Source organism: Trichoplusia ni, chromosome 27 (assembly GCF_003590095.1).
Source record: "Trichoplusia ni isolate ovarian cell line Hi5 chromosome 27, tn1, whole genome shotgun sequence".
Classification (NCBI taxonomy): domain Eukaryota; kingdom Metazoa; phylum Arthropoda; class Insecta; order Lepidoptera; family Noctuidae; genus Trichoplusia; species Trichoplusia ni.
Genome location: NC_039504.1, coordinates 3,050,201 through 3,075,468, shown reverse-complemented (window position 1 = coordinate 3,075,468; position 25,268 = coordinate 3,050,201). Strand labels below are relative to the sequence as shown.

Sequence of the window (25,268 nt, the reverse complement as noted above, 5' to 3'; positions counted from 1 at the left end):
TCACAGTGTGATAGTTAACGCATCAATGCCCTCAATAACATGAAATCCTATCATTTAGATATTTCACGCACTAATAACATTATGTTCGGATTAATTATGTCAGTAACAGTAGGGGTATTAACGTTTAATATGAAACCTCTTTGTTGCACATTCATTGTATGAGTCACAATTATAATCACTTATATTACGAAGGTACTCTCCATTACTTTGATTAAACGCCCTGCGGTAATGGAATTTCAATTAGACGCTAAAAATATAATAACGGTTTATGTTACATAGGGAACAGAAAGGTTGACTTTAAATTTTACGGAATAATACTCAAGATGTTAAGCAGGAATTTATGGATTTCGAGGATAGATGCGAGAAACATAAAAGATTTGGCGAAGTAGGAATCGGACTCGCGCGTGGAAGATAACTTTCGGTCTGTCGTTTTTTCTATTTTATAAATTATTATAGAATTAGTTTCCCCTTAATTCCGATACATTGAATAAATAATTATTTATGGATCAAATAATTAGTTGTTACAGATTTCGAACCCGCTACACGTCGCTTAGTCGTGGCGGTTATCGACTTTCGGCCACAATTTCATGGTCCATTAAATATTTTCAGGGGTTGGAAACAATAAAATAGAATTAAAAGATAAACTCACCAAATGTACAGGCATGTTCCAATCTTCATACGTCCTCCCCTCTAACGCAAACACTTTCTCATTAATAATCTCTAATGCAGTCAATGTTATCTTCTCTATGCTAGCAAAATATCTATCAAAGGCCCATCTAAGCTGCCAATACAACTCCCCGCGCCGCTCATTACTAACTGAATGCACTATTTTCACTAAATTCTTTATATTATCCTCTGGTATAAATAAAGCCAGTTTATTCCAGTCAACGTGTGAGTTAAACGGCATGACTACGGAGTCAGCAATCACTATGGGTATGCACTGTGACGCCATAATATCCATAAGGATAGCTTGCGTCAGTCGGGCACTTCTTACAACTAGGCAGAACATTCCATCCTTCAAAATGTTTGGGTACTCAAATAATCTACCCGTAGTGTATTCACATCTCTTACTGTGATCCATAACATCAGTCTTACATCTTTCCAATAACAACAGATCATTGGATGACGAGGCTATATTCTGTAATTCCTGTAAATAATTGTGTGGTATATTGAGCTGTGCTGACACGATGAGGTACTTCTTCTGTTCTGGTTGTGTGCTGTCTATTGTCTCGGCGACCGCACTGTACACGGGTATTGATATGTCGAAGCCATGTCTGAACGTCCATGTATTGAACCCGGATCCTGCTATAATGGCTCTGCTGGTGTTGAGGTCCACCACCGAGTTGTAGTAGGGTGCGCTGCCCGGCAGCATGTTGAATATGAGGTGGTTCTCACCATGGTGCCAGCTGTTGAAGGAAATACTAGTTAAAACAATATCTATTTGTCAACTCACTTCTCAATCTTCCTGTTTACACATGTATATGATCTATTATGAGTCATCTGAAACAAAAGCTCTTGCTTGTACAATACAAAATCAAAATCTATTTATTCAAGTAAAAATAAATATGACCTTTACTCAACTCTATCTCTTTAGCTACTTAAGAGTTATCAATAACTCTGAATGCTATTAATCACTGTGAATATTATTATATTATTAATCACTTTGCAGAACATAAATATCGTGTCAAGAAGTCATACATAAATCCCCAATGTTTGAAAATATTTATATAATATTGAGTTACAATATGAATACTAAATAACTAATGGACTTTGTTTCAAAACTTAGTTTGCAAGTATTTGCCTCATTATGCGGCCAAAACACTATTGACAAAAGTCTTTTTCCATGATGTTATGATATTGAGTGATTCATATAACAACATTTCAGTAAAAAAAAAATAAAAAAAAAATAGGATTTTTTTTATTCCAACCAACATTGTTTCAACTGTAACTTGTTTATATCTAACACAGATATTTATGAACATCGCAGAATATTCAACTTTTAACCTCATGTCTATTAATAGTTTGGAACAAGAGTTTGTTCATAAGATATTAGACAAGTTTATCTGTTTACTACTCACTGTGGCAATGTCTGCAGCACTCTGGACACATGATGCTTTGAGAAACTACGCTGGTTCAGTGTATCTATGCTAGGGACTAACAGGCAAGCCTCCTCGGGGTTCGGCGTATAATATTTACTTCGTTTTATAGCATCTAATATCATATAAAATTCTTTAGAAAACTGTGATATAGAATTCCCATCCTCAGTCTGATAGTCTTTTAATGGATATATGTATATTGTTATGTAGTTGTAGCCACCTCTGCCGCATCTATACACATCGAAACAGTCCCAGTACGTGCAGTTTGACAAACGAGCGCCCGCCTCAACCGAACTATCACTGATTTTCACCACTTCGACACTTGTAGAATCTAAATTCACAGCTTGATACACATCTATCCGCGGTGCACTACCGGATAATGCATTAAACACCACTGTAAACACTAAAGATACCACTATAAACAAGAGTAGGCCGACGAAAAACCTATGATACAAGATTTTCCTATACGATATATACTTCGAATGCTTGCCCGTTTTCAGAAGCGTCTCCGCAGCCATTTGTGAATTCGAGGATTAAATTAATCTTCTTAATTTATATATGGCACCCATTATTAGGTAGAATCAATTTTTTCATTCAAAAAATCATCAAAGTATAAAACACGATAATACTGCTCGCGTAGAGAAACTGACGCAGTGAAGTGATTGACAGATGAGACTGCTGGTTGGTTATTAGTGTTGGGGGTACAAAAGCTTGAATCAATTTAAAATCGAATATACTGTACTACTCTTTAATCTGAATATTTTATTCGAGTGTAAGTGTTGAATCTGTCGGTGTTTGCTTCATTTATTCTAATAACCTATTATTGTTAAATAGTATGTATAATCATCATAATTCTAAATTGTATGGCATCAGTATTTTTCCTCGCTAATGCCCTTTTGTTAACACTATAATACGTTTGAATACGTGTAAAGAGTAATAAATAAATGTGAATATTTATCAGGCCAAGGCAAGGTAAAAACTGAACTTTGAAACAGTTAATTTTTGAGAATTTATCGTTACGGCCTTTAAAAATGAACCAACACGTACAGAAATAAACAAGGTGGGTAGTGTTCATTAAAAATTTCATGTTGATTTATTAAATCGTTTACTCATTAGATACAATAAATGAATCGTAATCGAATAATCCTTTCTATGTACATCCCTAGAACAGACGTTACTAGCCACAGATTAAAAATGTTGACATCAGTTTATTTGGTGTAAAAGTGCGCTCAAATACCTACAAACAACAGCAAAAACATATTTACCTTACAAAACGAACTACATATTATATATTCTAAGATTATTGTTTTATCAGTACAACAAACATCTTGTCATTCAATTTTAACAATAATTTTCTCACGTTATTTTGCAACAAAATGGGCAGCAATAAATGCACAATGTTTTGAACGTATTCAATGTGACGAAGTGAACTTTTTTGTTTTTCTGTCAGTTTTGTGTTGTGCGTAGTTGTGGTTGAGTTTCTGATGGCTTGATTAATTTTGTTATTATTTTATTTTACCAATTCCGACAAATAATTTGATTTCGAGCTTGACCAGATATGGCACTGTTACCTCCGGACCCCGTTTACACGATCAGGAATGTGGATAACGTTCCTGTTTATTCGTTGGCCTTTAGCTTTATGCCCGGTGGACTCGAGAGGTTACTTGCCGGCTCGAAAAACGGCTATGTTTATGCATACAACCTTCAGGTAAGATCACGTAAATATTCCAAATATATTATTCACCTCACCAACTGCGTAGAAGGCGATAATGACGTGTCCTATGGCTTCCATTAAGTGCGCGACATTTTTGTTTACTACCCCCGATTCGCGACCTAGAAATGAGCGAACAGTTTGCCAAATCAAATCTAAATCGCGTTTGTCGTGCTTTATTGGGTCAACGAATATTATTTTCACTTGTTTCTATTTAATATGCCTGTGTCTATTTGCGTATCTACGCAACTACGTAATGTTTTTGTTATTATTATAGGCATTATAATATTAATTTATTGAGTGTATTTGCTATTTATAATCTTCGTACGGGAATTGTTAATATTATTACTTTTATAAAATAAAACAAAGTCCTTTTTTAGAATAAAATATAAAAATGTACCCACTTATTATTTACAGACAAATCGTGTGCAGCAGAAGATTCAAGTTGGTCAAGCTCCAATTCTTCACCTCATTCACACCAGTAACCATCTCATCACTCAGGAAAAAGGCGGCAAGTTCAAAGTATTTAGTTTAACAAACAGCGGCTATGAGGAGGACACCCTCATTGACACTGATTACCCTGGTTTCTGCCGCTTTGAAGCCAACACAAAACTCGAAACTCTCTATGTACCTGACAAGGATTCAAAAGTAAACTTATATAATTTTTCGGGCGAAAAACTTGGATGCCTTGAGCCTGAAGCATCACTGAAACTTGGAGATCCAATGTGCTTGAAATATATAGAATTTCCTTGTGACCAACCCTGCTTGCTGGTTGGCTATGAAGCAGGATGGCTGATCCTGTGGGATCTCAACACTAGTCAATGTATCAGCAAACTGAAAACAATAGAGTGTCCAATGTCAGTTGATTTCCACCGGGAGCAGCAAAGGGGCATGATTGGTAATACCTCAAATGTGATACAGATCTTTAGTATAGGAAGAAAAGACTTAAGCTTGGCCCACAAGTTGGATATATCCATCAAAAACCCAGGTATAAACAAAGTTCAGACCCGGTCAGATGGAAAGGTGTTCGCTTCAGGAGGTTGGGATGGCCACATTCGCATATTTTCTTGGTATTCTCTCCGCCCTCTCGTAGTGCTCACTGAGCATAAGCAAGCTATACAGGATGTTGTATATTCCTCCGAGAAGGTTTCATTCTGGAACGCCAACATTATGGCAGCCGGAGGTCTTGATGGTGCTATTACTCTCTGGGAGTTGTATAATAACAAACCATAATGCATTTAACTTTATACAGTAGATTATAGATTATTACCATGCTCAGATTGCGGTAAAGTCGAAAACATTCACTTACGTACACATTCTAGTCAAATATAGAATGTAATGATCAAGGTACTTTTTCGGGTTGTTACTGCATTCTGGCCTGTTAGTCTTGTTGTATCGCATGAGTACACTATTATAAATTGAGCTAAATGTAGTCAAATGTATTCAGGTTAATGATCTATCTGTGCTTGTTTGTGTTTAACTATAAGGTTACTCAGATGCGCACACCAGGATACAACAGGTTGGCTTGAGCGCGGCAATAAGGTTTCCCGGTTGACGAATCGCTAAAGTTCCACAGAATTCCGACCTACTTAACATGAAGTATAAAATGAAACAATGCCAGTATTGCCTTTAACTGTTACGACGCATTAAATGTGGATTCAAATGCTTTAATTATTTGAGAATATAATTTTATAGAATGCAATAATGTTATTAATTAATGTAAATTTATTGGATCTCAGAAATGTACAAATTTAAATAAAGAGGCATACATTCTGTCTTGTGTGGCCCAGCTGTTAGATAATAAGAACATGTTGTTATAAAGCAATCAATATTTTCCATTTATGGTTTTTAGCGATGATTTTCAAGTCGAGACATTAAAAACCTATGAAATTTTATAATCACGTTTTATTTACCTTACACTACTATTTAGACAAAAGCGATTAAGTTTGCTTTTTCCATGATGTTGTAACTGTATTTCCAAAAACGGTTTTTTGGTAACATTAATAAAATTTCACCGTTATCCTATTAGATTTCATGTGATCGACACCTGAATCTACATTTATGAATGATTCATTGTTTTTCAGCGGATTGGTATTGAACATCTGTTTTTACATAATCCAAATGACGAGGCGAACCAAATTCGTTATGTATGACATGTTTTTGTACGTCTGCCTTTCAAGTAAATCGAATTTATGTACATATTATGGCAGACAATCTTTGGCCGTGATGACATGTACAAAATTATCGTTTTTTTTAACACGTTCACTGCCACCACAATTTTCTTGAAGTTCATAGCGATGCCGCCCTATAAATTCACGCGAACACGCCAGGCGTGTCGGCGGCACTGCATCTAGTTAAACATTGACACGCTAGGCGTGTTCAGTGGCACGTCGATGAAGTTAAATTCTAAATTTGTCTATTTCTCGGGTTTAACGATGAATATTAGTTATTTCGCATTTCGCTTCGCAAGAATAAAGGTGATTCTAATACGGTAGTGAATTTAACCTGGAATTATGGCTGGAAATAGATTTTTAGGTAAGTAATTATCGTAATTTTATCAGAGATCGCAAACATGTAGTCATTTTGAAATACTTTATACATAATACACTTGTAGGCATATCGGTACTCTCGTTCGCACTTCAAGTATTGTGTGTAATAGCAAAGAAGGGATTTGTTGTAAGTCAAAAGCAGGTAATTAAGGAGTAACTAAATAATGCACAATATTTTGCAGCTGTGCGGCATCCCTATAACGATAACGAGTTGTGCGGCAATGTTACATCCCTTTCAATTACTTTAGTCGCACTAACTGGGAACACAAAATCTCCCTATTTACGACAGTGATACCATATACCATACACTTTACGCGTGTTTTCATTTGTGGGAATACACCTATATAATATAACGGAAGTATAAAAACGAAAGAAAGAAACTGTTGACAACTTCTGATAAGTTGAAAAGGTGGACACGCCCGGCGTGTTCTCGGCATTACATAATCACTTTTTTTTTAATGCAAAAATTAAAAGAGTTTTTCCGGAGGCCACCTCATTTATACTTAGGTTATTGCTAGAGGATTATGTACTGAAAATTTCAAAAGGCAATTTAGGCAAATTTTCGTAATATCTCTAAAACATTTAGGACACGCCTGGCGTGTTCGAGGCGTAGTTATAGAAATTAGCAAGAACACGCTAGGCGTGTCGGCGGCATTGAACGTGTTAAAGTACTTTGAGCTGCGGAAGTCTAACGGGAAAAGAGGCAGAGCTACTTTAGGAAATTGTTTGTTTATAATGCAGTGTGTAGATATTGACACAGCGTTATCGATGAAAATTGGAAAAGAAATGATACATTTATTGAGCTGTTGCCTGGTGTTAAAGGACGGATTACGTAGATTAAACTTTTATGAAAGTTCATTGACTTGGTGATAAGATATTATTTCCTACTGGTGATGTTATTAAGAAACGTAAGTACATTAATCAATTTCAATTCTAAAAATTGCCTTCTTTTATGTAATGCGAGTTTCTCTGAAGGATAACAGTTTCTAAGTAATTCGTGTTAATATTGCTAAGTTCAAAGAAAACCTAGATTTAAAATAAAGGAGCCTATAATCTTTTGTCAATTCAAGCTTGCGGATCAACGCTTAAATCTTCTCTGTCCAGTCTGTATACTAAAATACCCATGCCCATCGGTATACCATTAGTTATCATAATCGTTTATAGCCAAAGCAAAAACTAACTTTCTTAATTATTGAATATACTTACATGAAGCGGATACTAAATCTTAGCACCAAAATCCGACGTAATCAAAGCAATAATAATGTTTCAAAACATTGTAAGAGCATGACCTATCTCGTCAAATGGCTTGTTTGTTTGTTTCGCTATCACGAAGAAAGGCTATCACATTCAATATTTGCATGATAACGGAATGTATGTAAACGATTCCACTTCACGAACACACTTATCACTTATCTCTTAATAATAAAACAAAACATCAGAGATTAGCATACATTCAATAACAAAACAACGTTAGAGAAGTAAGTAATATTTTATTTTACATACATAGAAGTAATAAGTTACTAGTATCACATTTACAGTGCGCCCTAATACCTAAGACATAAAGTTTAATAGCATCTTAAAAACTAAGACTAGCAACCTGAAAGAATATTGAACTCTGTTCGGATTATCATGCGTTTGTGATATGTATCAGAGATGGCTGGGACATTTTGCGAATGTTTCTTTCAAAATGTCTCGTTCGCATGATTTTTACGTTTAAACGTATGTTATAGTTTAGCGCCTAGAAGACATTATGCGTATAAGCCTCAAAGATAAATCAGAATATTTGGATAAAACTTTACACTTCAACTATTTTTCTTGTCTTTGGAATGAGCGCTTCGTCGTCCGTGGCCACCTCCACGAGTCTTCGCCGTTTTCTAAGAGGTCTTGTAGATTCTGAGGGCTCTCGACTTTTGGTTACTATTTTTGCCATTTTGTTACCAAGTCTAGTAATTTTGAACTTGGGTAAGGTCTGTTCCGGATTTCCAGATTCATTCATTTCACTTTCAATTTTGTCCTCTTCAACTCGTTCGTTGCTTTGTTCACAAACTGGACTAGTATCTTGTACAGTATCATAATTTGGTTCATTATTGTTTCCCACGCTATCTTCATCTCTCTTTTTATCGCTATTCATTGTAAAGTCTAAGGGTCCCTCCACGTCATCGGGCTTGCTTTCAGTTTTCACTTTGCTGGCGCAGTGAGCCTGGACGAACGCCGAAAATGGTATTGGTATCGGAATAGGCAGCGGAATGGGGAGAATGACAGGATATGGGACTAATACTGTGACAGGTGGGGCTTGGCCTATCGGCGTGGGGAAGTTTAGGAGTGGTGGTGGTGGGAGCCGAGGTCTCTCTAGTGGGAAGGCAGGCCGAGGCATGAAGTTAAGCCGCGGCGGGAACATGTGTGGGACCCGCGGGTCGTGGTTGTCCATGAACACAGGCGGAGGCATACTGAACATGGGGTTCGGGGGGAACGGTGGCGGCGGCGGGTGGTGATTGATGGGGTGCGGCGGCGAGTGCAGTGCGTTGCCCACTGTGGATGCCGGCGACGACCCGTCCGACGGGCTGCACAACCTGAGATCCTGTGCCTTCGGAGTCGACGTCCTCTGTCTGACAGTCTGTGACGTCACCGTGGCCGAGCATTTTGACGTTCTTCGTTTGCGAAGATTCATCTTTGTGTTTCTTATGTCTTTTTTTGCTTCGGGGGACTTCTGTATAGCTAACGTTTCGTCCGAAGAGCGTTTCTGCTTCATCAGTTTGGCCGTGGGCGCAATAGTTATGAGTGGAAGCGGAGATCTGTTTTGTGTCTTTTGCGGTTCTGTCTTTTCTGCACTTGCTTTGCTGGGGTTGATCTCTTGATTTGGAGATCCAGAGCGTTCAGAAGCCGGTGAGGCTGAGCGGCTCTTGCAGTTCTTGAGCCACAGTTCCGGAGTGATGAGGTTGGAGGAGGAGGACGCATTCACTAGATGCGGGTTGAGATCGAGGTGGGCTTGTGTCTCCCGGCAGAATATGTGCATCTTGTACTGGTTCAGGCATTTGTCAGAACAGAACTGTAGCTGAGTGGCACCATCCTGAAATTAAATAAATGTACTGGTAAGTATGGATAAGTATGCATAATTATGTACATGTACGATGAGTAAGTCCTTTTCTTCGCTTTATGTTAACACTCCATCTCAACAATAAAAGTGAACCTAACCTTCTGCAAAAAAAATAATTCTATGTTTGTTTCTGTTTGTAGGAAGCCTTCAATTGTTTTTGTAGGTAATATCCTTGCTTGGCAAATTCCTTAAAAATTAAATCTCTTTGAATTTCGAGTTATCGCGGATCACATACATCGCATATTAGTTCATTTTCCTATTCTATTATACCCATCCTTACATTCCTCTACCAAAATAGGTAACCTTCTTACCTGAAAGTCCACATAAGCCACAGTGTGCCTGACATGCCGGCACCAGTCGCAGGTCTTGGCCCGCTTGAAGTTGGCGCGGCGCGACTGACTGAAGCACAGCTCGGAGCAGAAAGTGGCGCCGGCGTGCTGCAGCGCGGAGCCTTCCGTCGGCAAGCTTTTGTTGCACCACGAGCATTCGTCTGCTGAAACAGAGATAGACGAGAGTTGCAGTGGGAATAACAAACTTGGTCTGCGGAACGTGTACAAGGGAAAATAGTAACAAAATCTGTAAAGAGTTGTGTCATCTTAAATGGCTCTTGAATATTTCACAAGGAGAATTGATATTGGGAAATATCATCGGCCTAGGCCTGGCCTTTTCCCAACTATGTTGGGGTCGGCTACCAGTCCAACCGGTTTCAGCTAAGTACCAGTGTTTTACAAGGAGCGACTGCCTACCTGACCTCCTCAACCCAGTTACCTGGGCAACACGATACCCCTTGGTTAGACTGGCTGTCAGACTTTTTTCAGCTTCTGACTATCTGTAACGACTGTCAAAGATGTAGGAATATCAGTCGGGACCCACAATTTAACGTGCCTTCCGAAACACGGGAAGATTGGGAAATATATAATATTCATACAAACGACAAAACCTTTACATAAAATAAGCTCAACATCAATAATGCAGATTTGTTCTAAACATTTTTGATAGTTCGTACACCAGGATGTGTTCACTGGCCTGTTGGTCTAGTGGCCTTGATTGCTATGCCGGAGTTCATGGATTCGATTACCAACCAGGACAAAAGCTTGTGTGATGAGCACGATCATTTGTTCTGTGTCTGAGTGTAATTAACGTAAAATGTGTATGTATAAGTATGTTTATTATAGTTTAGGTATTAGTTGTCTTGTACTCCTAACACAAGCTTTGCTTAGTTTGATACTAGATGGCGTTGCGTGACAGTTCTGGAATATTATATTATTTCGTAAGACCATACCTCATCCTACATTTAAAACATTTTTAAACATTCACTATCTTGTTTTCATTTCTAGTAGTACTGTCTAGTATTATTTAGTTGGATCGTACACCAACAAACATTCAGTACAAAAAGGAAGTGTAAATACGTTACTAAACTTTCAAATGAATGGTCTGTCTCTTGGCAAGAGGTTCGAAGATGTCTGTTCATTGTTATTTCTGCGTAGATTAATGCTGCGTATCGTCTCGAAATAATCTCTATAGTCGCCATTCAGAACTGAGCGGAAAAACGGTGACAATATTCTACAACTTATTTCTCACGTATACCTATTTGTTAATTCTACCTATACATGACTTTTGCTAACATTTCGATTTATAGTAGGTAATTATCTACAGTGACAAAAAAAATAATTTATAGGCACCTCGTTATGTTACTCAAAGTAGGTATATATACCTACTATATTAAGAAACACAAAATAATCTTCACGTGCCTTATTAGAAAGGTACCAAATAGTATGGTGAATAAATAGCACTGCGATTTTATAGCTTACAAGAAAGGTACGTTTGTGTTGAATGAGCTTTAATGCGCCTGATAAGAGTAATTAGCAAATTGTTTCACCAACGAAATGCTTTGCTAGACGAAAATAATAAAAAATTGGCATCGATCATGCGGAAAAAAAACTGTGATTAATCTGTTACAGAATGTGCTTAAGGATGACTGAAAATCCAGACTGTACTCTAAATTACTCTTGCCCTACCAAATCTAAAATTTTGTGATTAAGATCCTAACTACTTACCGAACTCTGAAAAGCTTTCTGTGCCTACTCATTTACTTAGGTACTTTATTTATCTACCAAATATCACATACTAAAAACGGTAAAGTTACTCAACAACATTTATTATTTCTTATAAAGCACTGAATCTACAAATAATATTATACTTCCTCGAAGCAAACAAAAAATAAACTCAGCGATACATTTTCCGTTATTAAAATACACATTCGGACAACAAAGAAAATGATACCACATCCATTATCGGACAAAAATAAATCAAGTAAATCCGGTTAGTTGAAAATATTGAAATTAAAGTTGCACCTGCGAATATCATGTTGTAAAATAATAAAAAATGCTTTTCTGGGAACAGTAAGCGAAGCTCGGGTAACCATCTCCAATTAATTTGCGAATGATATTGAATAGACGAAAAAACACGTCATGTAACTCAACACTGGCTTTCTCATTACTGCGATTCATTTATAACTTTATACTGGCCAGTAAATAATAGCTCGTTATTGTCTTTATTAATTCCCGTTTTTTCCACGTTCAAGTAATGACCTAATGATGTTACCTACGTTTGATTTCGGGAATCATTCCAGGTTTATAGGTAACTGTTGTATGCTCTTGTAAAGGTTTTAGAAAGATTTTGCCACCACGTTTTAAGTGCATTTAAGTGCGGGCGTGGAAGAGACGTACCTTCTCGATTCCACAACCATAATAATATCAACACTTTAACATGTGGTGGTAGATTCTCTACTCTCTAGATACCAAGTCTTAGTCCTTCTATTCTTCTCCACAAAGTTTTCATAGTGCGAATTCGTGCTGCCTAGGACAAGCGTTCGTGAAATCCACAAACGCTTGTTCTGCGTCTGTGTGCCTGTATGCATGTACTGAAACGTTTGTGAAACCCGCCGCAACACAAGTATTAATATTCCTAGTACGGGAGATTTTGTATAAAATTATCTATTTAGATAGGCAGAAAAACCTTTTTAATTCCCCTAAACAAAATCTACAATCAAAAAAGGTTAGATTCCTACTTACATTAGTTACAATATGTATCAGTGTTGTGTACTTATGCTTTAATTTAGCAGGTAAATAGTTACCAACAAAACAAATACTTCTAATCGCATATGTTTAGAAGGTATGTACATAAATAATTACAGTCGGGAGTAACATTTCGCGGAGTGCTATTTCGTGCTAAATTGTTGCGTGTATTTAGAGTCTATGTAACTTTATATTGTAACGTAATACATTCCTAATCATCACAATTTAACCACAGAGTTCTACATTTTCACTTGCGGCACACCTACATCACATAGTACCTGTTTATACTACGTATTCGCGGGGCGTTCATTAGGAATAGTAAACCGGCTTTGCGGTATCAAATTTGTAAATAATGTTCGTTTGCTAACATCGACGTGTGTACCTATATCGCGCACGAAGCTTTTAGTATTGCTTCTATTTCTTGCTCAGCGATCTTTATCGTGTTTCGTGGTATTTGTATTAAAAGTTTATCGATGTAATATTCATATCACTCATAATAAACAGTGGGAGTTCCGAGAAAGTGAGTTAATAAAGGAATTAGATTTGTATCTGTGGCATCACACTGAGCGGTCGCTTTGCCGCCATTTTTACCCTGAATGCGCGTGAGGGTTGCGTTCGGAAACGCGTTTATTCGTAGAAATGCAGCTGCGTCAGAGGGGGCTCGTATTCTAAGAAATCTAATATGAATCGCTAGGATATGATATTCATATTACGTAAAACAAAACGAGGGGAAGTCAAAACGGATAAATACTCGATGTTAAACCGACTTCAAAAGGAGGAGGTTCTCAATTGGTCGTTTATTACCTCAGAACTTCTGGATATAACGGTTTTGTTGATTTTTTTTTTAATATAGAATAAATAATATTAATAAATGCGGACAACATCACATACATTGTTCTGAACCCAAAGTAAGTTGCTAAAGCACTTGTGTTATGGAATTCAGATACAACGAAGGTACCGCACACACCCAGACCCGAGACAATGTAGAAATAAGCATTTTTACGTTGACCCGACCGGGGATCGAACCCGGGACCTCAGACACCTTGAAACCGGTGCGTACGCCACTCGACCACGGAAGTCGTCAATAGTAGTTGATAGTCGTCAAAGAATAGCTGTCATTCGGTCCCGTATGCGAAGTATTCATCTAGTTTGGTTGATTCTTCGATCCCATAAGCGGCGTATTCATCTAGTTAAGCTGGGTCTTTATTTTCATTCGGTCATATGCTCTTGTTAAAACAATATTCTATGATCATTGTAACTACCCACCTTTGTTCTTTTGTTCGCTGGCCTGTTCGGGGCTGGAGGCGTCGCGCGCGCGTGACGCCGCCCAGCGCCGCAGCTCCAGCCGCTCGTACCCATACCAGCCGAGTAGCTCGTTCATTGCTGTTTCGGCGAAATCCTGAAATGTTGAAGGAAAGAAGTGTAAAGTGCTTAGTTTGAATTGATGAATCCGTTTTTCCCTGATGGAAATCTTGTCGGTCTAAAGTGGTAAGGTAGAGACGTTTTGGAATCTCACTAAGGTAAAACATTTAAGTATTAAAGAAGATTCAAAAAGTATGAGCATCCTTTTAAATAGGTTCGGTTATGTGCATTTCATAATATTTCAACCGTACAAAGTCTATTACATCTAAACTTTCCAAACTTTCATTTAAATTAAATTTCGCTTTGTAAATCTATATATACTAATATATAAAGCTGAAGAGTTTGTTTGTTTGAAGGCGCTAATCTCAGGAACTACTCGTCCAAATTGAAAAATTATTTTTGTGTTGCATAGACCATTCATCGAGGAAGGCTTTAGGCTATAAACCATCACGCTGCGACTAATAAGAGCGAAGATACAATGGAAAATGTGAAAAAACCGGGCAGGTATAAATCATAACTTATATCTTCTACCCACGGGGACCAAGTCGCGGGCAACAGCTAGTAATGTATTTTTTTCATTTTATATTGATATGGGTAGATTTAAAAATGTAAATATTAGTTTAGTTTAATTTATTGTACAAATCCGCTCTTTAACAAAAATCAAATGGTTGAAACAAAAGCAGTGAAACAATATTAGAAAACAAAACGAAGTGATATTAACCAGTTACTAGAAAAATAAAATCTTACAAATTCATAAAAAAATTTCAAATGCGAAGTCATGTATGGTTTTGTGTTTGTCTTCACGTCAAAACGGATAGGATAGTCCGATTTCTATTAAACCCATGGGCTTACGCGTACGAAGAGCTTTATGTTGATACCGAATATAAGTTCCCAATTACGAAATTTATGGAAAATTTTACGGAAAATCGTTCAAATCACACGTTTAATCGTAACCTCACGTAATACAGATCACAATATTAGACGTCCAGCGATAACCTCCACAAATACAACAGTTATTTTTACATAAAACCTAAATAAAACACGATTTATATAAATAAATGCCGCGCTTGATGACCTCCTTAAAATCCACATTACTGCCAGCTATCACGATCATAAATTCTTATGGATATACAAAACGTCGCGATTTAACAACAACACGTAACTCAAGAGGTATCTGTGTCACAAAAAAAAGTATATAAAAAAAACAACTCGCTGTCATTACAGACATAAAGCCGTGTTGCTAATTCAGCTTGTAATATTTGCTAATGGCGTAATAAAACCTAAGAATCGCATTTTCTTTTTATAAAACTTTCATCTATTTATTGTATTTGGCGACGTCAACGTTTTATCATAGGTGTTTGTAATATTCGGTACGAGATTTAAAATGTTGAGACTTCTTTGTTCAAAGTCCAAGGAAAAAAATGATTACATTATATATACATAAATTATTATTTTTATAAATATAGTCTTGATTGTGCAACGTATTGCCACAGATTGCACTATGCAAACGTTGAAAAAACATAATAAATGATGCTACAATTCGTAGACGTAGTTATCTCGTAGACAATGCTACGAAACTAAAAAGCTCATTCCGCTGATAGCACATAAGTAATATAGGTAGGTAATAACACAGACGCAAAATCCTCATTTTATTTAAACTTATATGCGTCAATAACCTACTCATACATATATTAACACATTGGTAGGAAATCTCCAACCCCAAATAGCATCAAAGGGCGCAAGAAGAAAATACAGAATTATCAGCAACGTTAAAATCCGAATTTACCATTCATTTCGGCAATGTGTAACACAAACTAGGAGCGAAATACGAAAACACAAACCCAAGCTCGGTAAACTACAAAATGATAAATCCAGGAGCAACCAAAATACCTGCGCTACTATTAAATGATTTTCGGAAAATTGATGTTAGCCAACATAGTGATAGCGGGTGCTAGCCTTGTGTGAGAATCCATCATTACGCCGTAACCATATACCTTTGACAAACGAGTATCAAAATAACACGGTTTTAATTAATCTGGCTTGCAAGCCTGTGACAGCGTCCTAGGGGTAATATTTCAGAGGAAGATGACCAGTCGCAAGCTAAGATAATTGGGCTCTCGTTACGGAAAGAAATCTGCGATGGATTCATTGTTTAGGTGTCTCGTGTGAACTGGCATTGGTTTTATACGTATTTAGAATATAACAGTAGGTTAATGACATTATGAAATTAGTAAGTAATAGATGTATTTCTTTTTTACCTGATTTTTTTCAACTGGCCGAAATGAGAGAATGAATCACGTTTTTTAATTTAAAAAAAGTTTTTAAGACATTTCTTTTTAATTTTACCTCTCCCAACCAATACTTTTCGCTGAAGATCCCAAGTTGGAAAAAACTGAAAATGTCTTAAACATATTTTTCCTGTCTACATGTTACACAGTGTCTTTAATATCTCAAGAAGTAGCAGAGTCTGCTAGCTCGTATAAAACATGATTATGTAATGGCGGCGGTATTCGCAAATGTAACTATTTACTGATTCCCATGGGTTTCCGGTTACATCTGATCTTACAAGATACTCGTTTGCCTAATCACCGCTTAGCTATTACTACTTATCTTGTTTACTTTCTGTTTCTATACCTACTGATTAAGACTTTATTTTCTTTAATATGCGCATATTTGTTTCAAAAAATTAATAATTACGACTTTTATGTAATTACGATTACATAAAAGTTTTATTCGAAAACTATTCGCTAGCAACATTATCCTTAAAAAATAACAACTTAAAATTCTTGTACAACATTATATCACGTTCTTCTAAATTATATTAATCTAATTGCAAATATATAACGGCAAAGCCAGAACGTTTTCATCAAAACACCATACCCTGCCTACAAATCGAAAAAAAAACTTCATTACACAGAAACCAAGTCTTACTGAAACTAAAATCACATTCAAATAGAGAAACAAAGGCTTTATTTACTGAGAATCAGTATCTAACATCAAACATAATCAGAACACATGAAATCAATAAATCCCGTTTCTAATAATGATCTAACCACACGCCCCCATTACAAGGTAGGTGAGCTTACGCGTTTCAATTTACTGCGAACGTCAGTACCAGTAGTGTTGCGTTTCGTAATAATTATCACTCTGTGAAAATACGATACTAGCAAACGCACTCATGCAAGGAGCACACGTAAAACTGGACGGCCATTATTCACCATTTACGGTTGCAATACTCCGGCGTAAATATGGAACGTATATACGGATTTTACCGTATCTTTACTGCGAAATATTAATTAGCCTTGTAACTTTAGCGGTTCGATTAATTAATACAGAAGTTAATGCAACTGAACCTTCGTAATAGTATGATATTTTCAGTTGAATATTATGAATGTATTCTGGAGTTCTCCATTTTCGATTCAATATATTTTACATTGCGTTTCGTCTTTGTGTTTTTCTTTTTTTTAAGTTTTTAAGACTGGTGTTGAGCTTTGCGGTCTTGGGAATTATACACCGTGATTTTTTAGTCGTCTTACAAAAGCAGCCCAGTTCATGTATCCAATGACTAGAACACGTTCGGGTCCGAGCCTTGTAACAATGGTGAGGGGAGCGGGCGGCGGCGTTTTTATCATTTTAAGAGTATTTTCAGATTTCTCTTGTTTAATTTTTCTTCGTACTTATTGTCTTAGTTGATGATAAAAAAATAATAATCGCGCCTAGGGGTATTTTACGTCGGATACATGAACTGGGCTCCTTTTGTAAGACGACTAAAAAATCACCGTGTATTTACGTAGTAACTATTTAATAATCTGTGATTATATGATCTTTTGAGTGATATAGTTGAGACGTGATTTGTAAAGCTTTGTGTTCTTCTTCTCTAACGTTTTTTTTTTATTTAATGCTCAGTCTATGTTAGTGTAGCCAGTTATTAATGCTTACTTTCATTAAAACAGCACTCACTGCACGTTTTTAATTTCCCAACATTTTAAACTACAACATGAAATATTTAACCTTTTGGACTTTTTATCTAAGAACTCAATTTAAAAATAAAACACGTCTAAAAACGAATGTGAAACTTATAACAATAAACGTAAGTACAATCAAGAGTCGTTAATTTATTCAACATTTATTCAACATTTATTTGTATAACATTACATCAAGATTGTTAACCTTCCTAACCTAACCAAATGATGTAAAATCACCTGTACGTGCACAGTTTCACATAATGACAACACATAGAGTCTGTCTAACAAGTGCACGGTGCACCTATGTACGTACGGTCAGTGTGCAAGCCGAAATCGATCTGCTTGTGTTTATGCAAACCCTTTCAGGATAATATCCAAAAGGGATATTACTAAACATTATTATAAAACTGTCTGTAGGTACTGGTCTACGTTGTGTTGTAGGAGGATAGAAAGCTATGAGCTACTTATATCATAGAGATAGTTAAAATACTTTGCTTAGAGATGTTCTTAAGTGTGTATTTATTAAGATATTTTACTTTACAATTAGGGCACTTAAGGGCGATTTGTTTTAGAAAATGATTTAATCTTTTCTTATGTTTTCTGTCATACATAAGTAATGGGCCATTGATATGGGTTTTTAGCTTGTCCACAAATAATTAATAAATATAATTACTTTCATCCGAAACCTTTATAATTGGACATGATAGAAATATGTACATTAAATTTATTTTTTTTTCGTAGATAAATAACTCCCAAGTATGTTTATGTGACATAGGTACGTATTACCTATGTAAGTAGTATCGTTCTATTTTTGCGTAGAGTTAGTACCATCTGGGGGATTTTTTTTGTGTTAACATCTGTTGCATTCTTTTTATGATCTATATAAGTTGTGAGTGCAAATCAAGCAATTAGTATTTAAAGTACGTAATAAAATTCTTATCTAGCGAACTTTTAACAAGAGTTAAAGTTAGCACCGGCTACACTTTATGTGTTGGTTGTGTTGGTCACTTTTCAGATAATATAATATTTTCTCTCACTAAGAAAATCCAAAGAATGTTTTTTATCACTTTCATTTCCTCTTAAAAGTTTGTACCAAAGCTCTTAGATTTAAAAATCATCTAGAACAAACACAACGGTTGCTATAGCAACAGCCTTGAACACAACTTTTGCAGACAAAATTCACAAAAGGCAGCAACAAAGACGTGGCCGGTCAAAGCGCGGTAACTCAACTCTCGATAATATTGTGATATCCAATATAACATAAATGCTTTTAATGGCAGTAGCTTGGCTAAGGTAAATTTAGGAGCGTTCGTAATCGGACACCGGGCGACCTACGCACGGTGTTGCCAGAGCAGAAAACTTGACGCTGTACAAACTGTTGCAGTCTTTGAGCGCAGTATATTGGAATTGAAACTTAAACTAGCGCACGTAAATTGCTTTTGAAGAATATGTAAACTATCGCGTTGGGTCAAATGTGTGTTTCCTGGTATAGCGCAACTGAATAAGCTAGAGCTAGTTCTGTAGTTCCTTTTGCTTTAAATTTATGGTTCGACAAAAAAATTATCAAAAGTTTACCTACAAACTATTAACCTAATAATAAATAATTATAAAATATAATGAAAGTCACATGCGTTTAAACTGAAAATCATGACAATAACATGCAGGTCTTAGCTTGAAAGAGAACTCGAGATTCGCAATTTAAATATGAGCTCAACAAACATATTAAATGTTATCCATAAAACAATAACGTGATCATATTAACAATATATACAACATATTTCAACATAACGTAACTGAACACCCTTTACCTTCCAAAAATAACAACAATACAATATGAAGTTATTTTCGCAATAAGGGTACATTCCTTGACCCAGTGACCGGCACAAAAGAACTAATCAAACCTACGCAATCACTATCATGCCGCCATGAGGCATCCTCTACGTCATTCATTAGGGCGAAGCGAGGTGACGACACAGAGCAGCTTTTTAACAGTACTTCAATGTCAAAAAGTGACGGATTTTTGCGGACTCTTTGTTTCATAGACGAAATAATGCTGGCAGCTTAAATTTAAATACGGAATATGTAAGCACTCGTTAATGAATGTTGTAAAAAGAACAAAAATGAAAATAACCTCATTTTCGTTACGAATATTCTTTTGAAATGGTTGTGTTTGTGTTACGGCTATTGTTTTTGAGTTTTCTGAACATTTAATAAGTTTCAAAAATAGCTGTTAGAGTTGCATTGATCCTATTTATCTTTACTACTTAAACAACAGGTTGCGTTAGACGTAGACTTATCAGATCTTACTTCAGATAATTCGAGTTTTACATACAAAAGTTATAAACGAAAAATTACCATCTCAAACTAAGAAATCCGATATTTTTTATTCAAAATGAAAGCTTGCCTTATAATAATGGTATCAGTTTCACTGATCGTATGAGAACAAGGAGAAACAGTTGAGATCTGAATATTTAAGAAAATAAAAACAACAGTTATGGACTTTTTATGTTTAATTTTATGCAAGTCAATAAATGAGGTAACATGAAATTGATACGTTTTGCCTTTTTTGAGACCAATCGCTGTGATTGTATTGCGTGTGACTGTGAAGAACTAATTTCCATATAAAAGTCATGACGACTGAACATTTCCCAATACATTTTTTTCTTTTCATGGATTTAAAAAAATTAATAGATTAAAAAATCTTAATACCCACACAAATTTTATCAAACTGACAGTTTTTACATTTACGTTGTAAATTGCATTGTCATCAGATTTGACGCTACCCTGAAAATTTCAGCCTGCTAGCTTATCGGAAAGTGCCTCAAGCTGAGTTGCAAAAATCCAATCGAACGACAAACAAACAAAACTCGAAAGTGAGATTATATAAACGTGGGAAAAAATAGAGATTAGTCTTGATTAAAAAAAAATAAGTGCCAGACGTGAAACGGAGCGCATCAATTTGTCTGAGACATTTCTCAAGTATAAATAAAAACAATAATAGAATACGTAGCTACGTATAAAACTAAATAGGTTTCACTAATTATACTTCTTAGAAAACGCCGAAATAGTTAAAAAATAAATACTTTTTATAGAGAAGCCTAATCTAATATAACCGTTAGTTTAATCCAGCATCCTCTAATCTGCATTAGGTATATCAAAGCCAACTCAAGTCTTTGATTTGAGAACAGGCAAAGCAGTCTTGCACCTGATACCATCACTGTCGTGTCGTGTTGCTGTCCAGTCAAACGATGACAGTTAGGGAACAGACACAGCCTATATTCTCCATAATTATAGGACGGTATTACTAGATAACATGCTTTATATTAACTGTACTAAGGCTCGAATTCAACGTAAACGGAATTGATTGTGATTATCAGGTACTAAGGCGAAATGGATAATTTCTAATGGTTGGATGCAATACGCAGGATATTATTGGTTGTGATAAGGCGCATTATATTAATGAACTTTTGTTAAACGACTTCATTTTGTATTGCAATAATATTGTTGCGTGTATACATTGCCTTTCTAAGTTTGAACATCCTTTGACTATAAATTTCAACTTGCAACACAGAACGAAGCTTTTCGTTTTCGCTTGAGTATTTTAAACCGCATAAAAACTTTTTATTAACTCTGGTTTACATATACGTATTAAACAACAAATTGCTAAAAACGGTGCGGAGATACATCATGAGGAAACCAGAAAAGAAAATTTGATCCCACGGGCAGCTTAAACTCTGACACCATTTTTACATTCACAAAAACGCAAAGCTTTTTCTAACGAACGCACAAACAACGAGCCAAAATAAAGTTAAATCCTAACACAAACTGCTAACAATAATAGAGATATAATTATACATTGTCCTACTGTATTCGCTGCTCTATGATCACGGTAAAGCCGAGACGGCACCGACTGCAAACATATCGTGTTTCAGCGACTAGTGGAGCTTATAATTTACCTAATGCCGTGTAAAACGATCGCAGTGCTAATGTACGTGGAAACAAATATGTACGTCACACGGAGAACGTTGCTAGATATTAATTTAGAATAGGTAAGGAATCATGTTTTGTTGTTGCCTCTAATAATGAAGGGTATCTGAGCTTTTGTGTTAGTTTTGTTGTTTTGTTTGAATCACTCGGGTTTTGTTTTTGGATTTGAATATTTTATTTAGGTATTCGTTCTAATTTTAGGTACAATGGTACATTAACATATGTTTAAAGGCGGACTTAGTGCTCGAGGCTGACTCTACCGGTCAGCCACAGGGGGATGCAGAGATTGCAAGAAGTAAATGTGTTGACTAGTGGTTTTAAACTGGAAAAAACTTAGCTACCTATTAGTTATTTGTTAACAATGATTTAATTCTTATAAATTGTTCAGATACCTTGAGATATTATGATCACACGAAAAGAGAGTCAGCCAGAGTTTGAGAAAACATTTCATAAGTAATACAAAGTTGGGTATTATAAGATTCTATCGTTTTAAATGTAGTAATTACATATTTTATTACTGATCTAGGTACCTTAACTCAAATGTCGGGGCTTTTAACTAAAATCTCAAAACTTGTGGTCAAAGTAGAGTTTCATTGATCACATTTCAATTTTCCGGGAGCTCTAAGTAAAACATCTCAAATATCGACTAGTAAGACTATCTGACCTCTTATATCCAACAAGTCGTGGGTATATTCTGCATTATTTTGAAACTATGACGTCATGCCGGGCTATTAATATACTTTGTTATGCATGTCTCGTGTTACCGGGACGCCCCGTGTTCGGATACCAACAATATTCAGCTGATTATTCTTTTGTAGGAAATATTCATCAAGGTTTTGTGGTTTTATAAAGTTGGTACTTTTTGGGGACGAATGAGGCCATGGTCAAATTTAACATGTACTTGTTAGTCGAGCGACCAGCTGCTGGAGTTCAGGGGAGTAGTTAACTAACGGGTAGGTATTTCTGGTACGTACACCGAGATCCCTCTGGGAGACCTTAAAGGCCTTCGAACATCATACGAGACTACTCCACTTCTGTAGGAAATTGGAATGACTGTCGACTAACTGCTTTCTCATACTACCCTAAGTACAATGACATGACTACCTGGAACCTCATGGAAAAGGGCCACTGTCACAGTCATCCAGTGACTACGAGATAGCGCATCGTGGTTCGTTGTATTTTTTCGCATATTCCCTTTTTTGTCAACAACTTGTGTTACGAGTAGACTTAGACGAAAAAAACCCTATCATACGTTAACACTGAAGCCAAGATTGAGACTGCTGACTATCGGCAACAGGCTATGCTTTTGATTTGAGCAATAACTGTACTCTCAAAAGCTTCTTGGATTTAATATGTACTTAAGACGGTCTAAGAGTATACATATAGTTCTTTCTCTAAAGGCCTCCTTATTTTTTTATTTTTTTTATAAATGTTTTAAAAATAATAAAGCTTTCTCAAATCATTATAACAATTAAACCTTTATGTCTGCCGTTGGAAGTTGGGGAAAAGAATACCAGTCAAAGTTTGATACTGCCTGCATGGGTTTAGAAAAAGTGGAAGAATTTACAAAATATCTATTTAATTACAAACTTGACAGATACCTTAAAACTGTAATCGCTTTCAATACTAACTAATTCGCAATTCGCAACTAATGTTTTTCGACGACGATTGTCATTTGTCTATTCAACAGAGCTCCTAGAAAAAGTTCTAATACTTTATCAGAACGACACAATAAGTAACAGTTCGCATTTCCTGCTTCACAATCACTAGTTAAACGCGAATTGTGAATCAGCGATGCGACGATTCTGTAATTGGACCCCAATGATATAGAGTTGCAGAATAGACCCCTAGCTGGTCCTGGTCTTTCTTCATCCATACTCAGGGCAATCTGGGTATTTAGTCCTTGGGGATATGCTCATATAGATTACCTATTATAGATATATTTACAGTTAGAGATTTTGAAACACCGAAAAAAAAAAACATATTTTGATTGTGATTTGGCTCTCACTTCTGTGATAATACCAAAAAAAATGATAAGAAAATTATTTTTATTTTTTGTTGTAGGCATCCGAGCTTTTGAATAAACAGTAAAAATCTTTAAAAAGGAGAATGAAAACTTTTTATTATTTTACAGGTAAAAAATTGTATATATAACATTTGTTTAAAGCAGTAAAATCTACATACTTCTGATACTAGAAAGTATGACATAAAAATTGTTTCTTAAAATTCATAAATAGACAGTGACTCATCTTGTCTGATTACGATGATAAACATCTGTCTAGCTATCCGAGAAACAGACATGACTAAAACTATTATGAAAGACGTAGGTAATTGAACCTTATCCAACTAGCAAAGTTGTCTTTTCAAAACAAATAGGGTAAATTAAATATGAGCTTAAGCTTTTTGTGGTCTACCGGCCAACCCTTAATTTTAAGTGTATGACCATTTATCAATAAAATCTAAATGCTTTTAAAATGAAGTTCTAAGATTACAAAGTTTATAACAGTTAAACTTACACCGACGTATCGCCTCGGCAATACTCGGCAGCGCTCGGCACTGCTCGCCGCTCGGCAGTCACAGAATAGTTTCCCACACCGGCTCAAAATAAAACCCTATCATCGCGATAGAAAACACAAAGCGCGAACACGAACGCGCCTTGAACAAAAGCAACGGCGTAATATTACATCTCCGATATCCGTAGATCGATTATGTTTCACATGTTTCTCATTATAACGTCTGGGTACGAAACAAAGAGCGTGTCGGGTTGCCGTGCAATGCTCTTCTGGCAACCCGAGAGTATAGCACCCGACTGTTTTGGTCATGCGAGAACGGAACGCCACACTTTCGGGGAAAACTCGTTTTAGCTGGCAACACCGGGCGTAACTCGCGAGCCGCGCATTCTGAACACTCCTTTGTAAAATTAAGCTTCACAGATTACAATGTTCTTATGATGACACACTAATTGTCTAATTACTCTAAGGCAACAAATCATGGAGAAAAACTTTAGATCGCGATGGCAAAGATTCAGTGATCATGTATTTTTATGAAGACTATTAGAATGTGGATATAAAAATATAAAATAAACATACCTTATTATTATTCAGCAACTAAAACAAAACAAAAATAAAGATAAGTAAAAAAAAATATCTTGACATCTATCTTACAATTAGAATAAATACAAAAATTAACAAAAACTACGACAATTGCCCTTCATCGGTAACCGCCTAAGGAGGTCATGCCATGACGAATGCACGAATTACGAAAATGTTTGTTGACACATCCCTTAATCATAATTTAAACACACCCGTAAAAACAATTCAAGATTTACAACGGAAACAGAAAAAAAAAACAGATTATCATTTTACGAGGTTCCCCACTCAAAGGGACAATCTACAATCAGAACGCTATTCCTGAATCTCCACTGTCT

General features: G+C 36.0%; 3 protein-coding genes across 3 annotated transcripts in view; 1 reads left to right on the top strand and 2 right to left on the bottom strand.

The window, feature by feature from the left end:
* Positions 1 to 3,076, bottom strand: part of LOC113505944 (exostosin-2) — a 40,051-nt gene extending 36,975 nt beyond the window's left edge. Inside the window, exons 1-2 of the mRNA XM_026888826.1 lie at positions 2,079 to 3,076; positions 650 to 1,406 (exon numbers count right to left, since the gene is read on the bottom strand). Of these exons, the coding sequence (XP_026744627.1) occupies positions 650 to 1,406; positions 2,079 to 2,614 (1,293 nt within the window). The 5' untranslated portion in view covers positions 2,615 to 3,076. The remainder of the gene's footprint in view (positions 1 to 649; positions 1,407 to 2,078) is intronic.
* Positions 3,077 to 3,531: 455 nt separating this feature from the next.
* On the top strand, positions 3,532 to 5,702 carry LOC113505946 (guanine nucleotide-binding protein subunit beta-like protein 1). Its single transcript, XM_026888828.1, has 2 exons — positions 3,532 to 3,804; positions 4,225 to 5,702. Exons 1-2 carry the CDS (start codon positions 3,655 to 3,657, stop codon positions 5,038 to 5,040), a joined length of 966 nt encoding a protein of 321 aa, XP_026744629.1. The 5' UTR covers positions 3,532 to 3,654; the 3' UTR covers positions 5,041 to 5,702.
* A 648-nt stretch (positions 5,703 to 6,350) lies between these two features.
* Positions 6,351 to 25,268, bottom strand: part of LOC113505945 (sine oculis-binding protein homolog) — a 35,038-nt gene continuing 16,120 nt past the window's right edge. Inside the window, exons 2-5 of the mRNA XM_026888827.1 lie at positions 24,931 to 24,948; positions 13,794 to 13,926; positions 9,762 to 9,940; positions 6,351 to 9,423 (exon numbers count right to left, since the gene is read on the bottom strand). Coding sequence (XP_026744628.1) covers positions 8,152 to 9,423; positions 9,762 to 9,940; positions 13,794 to 13,926; positions 24,931 to 24,948 — 1,602 coding nt within the window. The 3' untranslated portion in view covers positions 6,351 to 8,151. The remainder of the gene's footprint in view (positions 9,424 to 9,761; positions 9,941 to 13,793; positions 13,927 to 24,930; positions 24,949 to 25,268) is intronic.